Source organism: Eutrema salsugineum, unplaced genomic scaffold, assembly GCF_000478725.1.
Source record: "Eutrema salsugineum unplaced genomic scaffold, Eutsalg1_0 scaffold_5, whole genome shotgun sequence".
Taxonomy (NCBI): domain Eukaryota; kingdom Viridiplantae; phylum Streptophyta; class Magnoliopsida; order Brassicales; family Brassicaceae; genus Eutrema; species Eutrema salsugineum.
The window spans coordinates 7776262-7782261 of NW_006256612.1; the positions used below are offsets into that span (position 1 = coordinate 7776262).

Here is a 6000-nt window from a genome sequence, read left to right on the forward strand (position 1 = left end):
GATATATAGAGGAAAAGGATAGCTTAGTTTGGTCTCTATCATCCATTACATTTTAAATTTGATATATACGTCCACTAAATATTACTATTGATACACTACCACACTATATTGTTAATTTTATATATGCGTCCACCGATGGATAGTTTGAGAAAAAAAATGAAAGGACGTGACTAGTGACCATTACCTTTTGTTTGGTTTTCTACATATATATTAAGGTTTTACTCGGACTACATATTCCTTCTAACGTTTATCTATTAAGTATCACGAGAAAGTGTACATTTTTAATGGAATCCAAAGTTGCGAAGGCGTGATGAGGAAAAATAACCTTGGATTTGGCTTCTTATTTGCATTTCCTAGTGATTTGCATTCGCATACAAACGTAACAAACCGATCAATAATGCCATCTTATTTTGATATGCTATTGAGTTCGTGCTTGGGGAAAGTGAGGCATACCTGACTGTGTATGAATATGCATATATATGTAACTATGTATGTATGCATTTATGCATGTTTCTTGTATCTATTTAGAGTTTTTTTTGGGATAAATGTAACTATGCATATATATGTAACTAGGCATATATATACATATAAACATCTATTATATTAAAACAGAAGCACATTTAGTACTTGATTCCTAACACTCCTAATTTTTTTTTAAGTATTTAATTTCGAAAATTAATTATTAATTTAAATATTTTTAGAGTTCCTTAAATATAGGTAATTTAGATTTGATTTGATTTGATTAAAAATAATAAATCAGATATTAATTTAGATTTGATTTAAAGATTCTAATTTAAATAATTTCTATACTATTAAATATTTTTATCAAAAATATCTAGAATTTAAAAAAAAAAAGTTTACATATAAAAACTAATGATCATATTTGAAATATAAAATATTTATAATGATGTAAATGATATGATATTTATGTTGATTATATAATATATTTACGATTATGATTTATTTACAAATTAATAATAAAATAATAGGTAAAAGTCAAAAAATTATATTTTTTAAAAATTCATAGAACTAAAAATATATATAAAAAATCGGGTTAAAAATATTTTGGCAACTAAAATCACTAATTTTGAATTATACATGTATATCAAACATATATTTTTCATACAAAATCAAAACATAAAAAATTAAAAATAATTGTATACACTATAATATGGTTTGAAAAACCAGTTGTACACTTCCTTCGTTGATTAAATTTTAGAAAACTATAATGCTAAATAATACTGTTAATACATCTCAAACTTTTAATAAATATTTATATTATACGGTAATATGAACAGAAAAGTTAGAATTATGTTTTTATAATAGTTCATTTTGAATTAATATTAGTGGACGGGTTAAAATTATATTTTTATAATCATAATTAATTTTAATACTATAAAAATATATCTAAACATAAAAATCAATATTTTCACTTATTAAAAATATATTTATAAAAATAATTATATCTAAATTCAAAAACACAAATTATATTACAAAATTCGTTAAATAATAAAAATATTCCCGTGCGGATGTACAGGATTAGAATCTAGTGTATATGGATAAAATACAAGGCAGAAAAGAAAACATAGTTTAAGAGAATACAAAAGGAGATGGTGGGACAATCTTATAATGTATCCTTCTTGGTAATGTTATTGACCAAAGCAGTAAAGTGGAATAAACATATGCTTATAACTTTTTAAAGAAAAATAGTAATCTTTGTGACATTTAAATTTAAAAGAAAGGAATATTAGGCATGCAACGATTTGACAGACACCTAGCTGCTACTCAGCCTACTCTCAACCCTCTGTCACTTTCATATTCTTCTAACCTTTTAAATCCATATGAAACTAGTGAAGAATAACATCAAGCTTATTTCTTGATAATAAAATCAAACCTTTAAATTGTTATTCATTATAATAAAATCAAACCTTTAATTTGTTATTAAAAAAAATTAAGCTCCTTTATTTGTATTGCCTAAATATAAAATCACATAAGTTTAATATGTTCTCTTCTGCTGGCCGCTATTTTCTCGAAACGAAATTATTGTTCATTTAGTATACTCAATTTCAATCTGAATAAGATCATTTACTAATTATCAAGTGTTCTGCAAAGCTCGAATGTTTCTTAAGAAAATATTAATCTTACCTCCATTTACAGCCTATGAGTCTTTTATTTTTGGTTCAAACTTATGAGTCTTTTAAAGAAGGAAAAATGAAAGTTGGTGCCAATGTTAAGAACAAAACTTTGACCAAGATTAAAATACGTATGATTTTTCAGGGCGTTCTTAAACAAAGACTGTTACTTTGAGAATTAGGACACCAGGATCTGAGAGAATGGGATGATGATCATGTGTTCATGACATGTTAGTTGGGCTAAAACCAATTTGTTGAAACTTTAAATTATTTTATTATTAAATATTTTGTAACATTGACTTTTGTCTCTCTCTCTCTCCACCCTATTTGTAGGATTTCATCTTTTTTACTTATTTCAAATTACAAATTGGTGTAATATATAGGCATTGTAGTTCTTAGACAATATGTCAGCTTTTAACATCTAGTGGATCTGTGAATAGGATATCATGTGACTCATGTCTAAGTCATTTTTTACATTAAATCTTTCCTAATGTACATTAGCATTTTTTTTTACAACAAAATTTGTTAATATTTAGTTAATTACTAATGAAAGCAATTATATGGATGGACTATGGAGCGTATTAAACTTCAACACAATAATTGTTTGACTGTTTACTTCATAAAGAGTTTTACGAGCAAAGTTATAAAAACTCTTTTAATGTAAAATATATTTTTCAACATAACTAAAATACATTATTATGTAGAGTCCGACAAAGTAACTTTGAACAATTAGAGAATTATCGACAATGCAATGTGGATTGTTGATTAGATTGGAAATAAATCTAAAAGTGTAATGAAAGAAATCTATGGGAAACAGACAAATATCAGTCTTCTCATACTTTAATTTTTGGCAAAAATCTGACTTTAATTTGAATAACAGTCGTATATACTTTGAGAAGCTATCACATACATTATCCACAACTGATCCGAAGCTTAGAAACTAGGTATCAAAATTGTCACTGTGAAAATGAGACTTGAGAGATTTAAGAGAACACATTTTTGAAAAGATTTCGTAAAGAAGTTAAAGAATGCAAGGAAAAGACATGTGGTGTTCTCGTTTTAGCTTTCTCTACTTTTCATGAAACCAACCCCAATTCAACTCTTCCTTCTTTGACCATACGAGTTTACTATTAAACTATTTAGTGCATAGATCAATTGATTGTTAAATCAAAACAGTATTTCTACCTATGAGTAAAAAAACATACTGTATGTGGTAAAGTTGTATTGAACAAAATTATTCACAAAAATGGACCCCTTTAACTTTAGATGGTTAAAGAGGGGTCCCCATGAGAATATGAGACTGAGAGAATGAAATAATGGGATTAACTTTTTTCTTTTCTGTTAAACATTCTTTAATTTGTGACTTATCCCTTATTCCACATTTTTCATATACCAAAACCAATTTCATTAACTTTTTCCATTGTAATTTCTTTCCTACCTATGTACTAAACCTTCACAATCTATATTCACATATATATAATAGAGTATATCGCTCACCACAAAAATAGATAAAACTTCCACCCCAACCCAAAACTTTGGTTGATCATCTCAAAAATATGTAATTAAAAATCCAAATCGCCTTCTCCTTCTCTTTTGAGATTACCTTTTTACCCTTCCCGGCGCAGCCTTCTTCACATTTCCGTGGAACCACAAAAGCCGAGACTGTTAGTTAAAATCCTTGAGCCTTCTTATATCATCATCATCATCTTTTAGCCGTCTTCGATGAAGATCCTACTGATGAAATCTCTGAACCTCTTGGAATAGAGTTTAGGATCAACGGCTGATATTGAAGCAGGATCGGCTTGTAACGACTTATACGCATGCTCGATCTTCTTGGTTATGTCGTAGTCTTGCAAGATGTCTATGACTCCAAAGTACAGAACCACTTCGTACATCTCACCGTGAGATGGATGAGTCGCTCCTCCTGATGTATACTGATCAAAATCGCTTCTTCGAGCCATTCTTTCCGCTCTTGCTGGCATGTTTGCGCCTAATCTTATCGATGGTTTCCTGTAAAAAAAAGAAACACATTGAATGTTGAGCGAAATTGATTGGTTCTTTTAAGAATTAGGAGCAAACAGGACCACATGATCTGTTTCACACCTCACTATATTGCCAACCAAGTTATATATCATTCCTACATTCATTGATACTAATCCGGAACTGAATCTCACAACCACTACATTTCTCTTCAATCATCAAAGGCTATATAAATGCAAAAAGCTTCTCCTGTGAAGTCGACTTCTTAACATTAAAAATGAAACCCGGATAAATGATTGATAAAAAATATAAATGTTTATGTTTACCTGCCAGCTAAAATCCGGTCCATGTCTTGAAGTTCAGCCTCTAGGAAGCGACAACCACGCATGAACTTCTCATTCTGATATGAATCTATCCTACCTGCACGAGATATTGACATGAACCTCACAGACAGGTCGACTTCAATGAGGGGACACAGATAGAGAATGGTGTCTTAAATTTACCAGATCTCAAAACGAATGGAGAAAGTCCCATCTTTTCTCCTGTGTTGTCGTCACGGAAGTGAACGCCAACTAAAAGGCTATAATCCATTATTCTCTCCGCTTCCAAGAACTCACAGTCGCGTTTAATTTGCCTGAACCATGAATACCGATCAGCGTTAGACACATGCTTAGACTGGTGAATACTTTGAGTAGCTGAGTGGTACAAGCAAGAAAAAAATAAAACTTAGTAAGCATGGAGCTTACTTCATGAGCTCTTGATACCAATTTCTCTGAAGACGGAAAGCAAAATTGAGATCAAGGTCCTTGAGTGTAGTGGTCTCATCAATTTCTCCTTCAGGCTTTGCAGTACTCCGCCCATGGGAAGACCCTTTGAGGTCAAACCGTCTCTGGATTCTATACTCGGAGCAGAACAAGTTTCCCATGACGATAAACCGAATCTGATAAAATGGTAAACATAATAAATGGTAAATTTTCTGGAGACTAAAAGACCATAAAAAGATTAAGGTGAAATGAAACAACACATACCTTCTGGCCACCAACGGGTTTCACACAATGAACACCGTAGAATCTAGTGACGAGGGAGTTTTCGTATTGGCAGACATGTTTGTAGTAACTTGGAAGCATTCTTAGAAGAACCTGTACAAAAGAAGACAAAAGCTTAAGGTCAAATCAAATTAGCTAATCACAGACTTAGTGGGGTTTATGATTAAGAAAGTAAATGTGAAAGCATAGAAACAAACAAAAAGTGTCTCAACCACTAATTAAGTAAATTAACTCATTTCGGACAAGCATGACAAGAGAAAGGTCAAGAACAAGACGGCAACAACCACTGAACTAACCTTGACTTCCGATTTCTTGACCGTCTTGATCATAAACCTATCATCTTGAGTTAGGTAAAAGAAGCTTCCACTCTTTCCAGGTGAAGATAATTCCCTAAGAGCATCGTTTCCACATATGGCCAGCATGTACTCAGCTGGATCCACTTGGAAAAGATCCCTGAGACGTCTACAAACAAAATTGCCCAAAAAGAAACACAACTCAGCACAAAAATCTTATCAACTAAACCCAGGTTTGGGTAATAGACACATCACCACACCTAAACACAACTCAGCAATTTGCTAAAAATTTAAACACTTTAAGAGAAAGAGAAAGATACCTGAACACCAAAGGGCAATAATCCTTCCACCGGAAATCAACTGACTGATGCGGCGGTGTAGTCTTAGTACCTTCCGGCGGAAACCTTGTCCAAAACTTCTCCTTTGGATCGAAATCCATCTGTTTAAGGTCTCGAACAATCGAAGCATGTTTGCCAACAGAATACCTATATTTCCAATCACAACCTTTCGTTAGAACACAATGATCAATCAAGCTAACTAAAACCAAAT

At 31.4% G+C, this 6000-nt stretch overlaps 1 protein-coding gene across 1 annotated transcript; it reads right to left on the reverse strand.

Annotated features, from left to right (window-relative positions):
• Positions 1-3584: 3584 nt before the first annotated feature.
• Positions 3585-5948, reverse strand: LOC18992742 (phosphatidylinositol 4-phosphate 5-kinase 1). Its single transcript, XM_006416178.2, has 7 exons — positions 5772-5948; positions 5455-5620; positions 5141-5251; positions 4859-5052; positions 4616-4746; positions 4439-4532; positions 3585-4142 (listed from the first exon to the last, which is right to left on the reverse strand). Exons 1-7 carry the CDS (start codon positions 5888-5890, stop codon positions 3842-3844), a joined length of 1116 nt encoding a protein of 371 aa, XP_006416241.1. The 5' UTR covers positions 5891-5948; the 3' UTR covers positions 3585-3841.
• Between the last annotated feature and the right edge of the window lie 52 nt (positions 5949-6000).

Coding starts and splice junctions, on each gene's coding strand:
- LOC18992742 (XM_006416178.2), bottom strand. CDS start 5,890: ATGGATTTCGATCCAAAGGAGAAGTTTTGGACAAGGTTTCCGCCGGAA. Junction 5,053..5,140: donor AACCCGTTGGTGGCCAGAAG/GTATGTGTTGTT, acceptor CCATTTTATCAG/ATTCGGTTTATCGTCATGGG. Junction 4,533..4,615: donor TCCATTCGTTTTGAGATCTG/GTAAATTTAAGA, acceptor TATCTCGTGCAG/GTAGGATAGATTCATATCAG.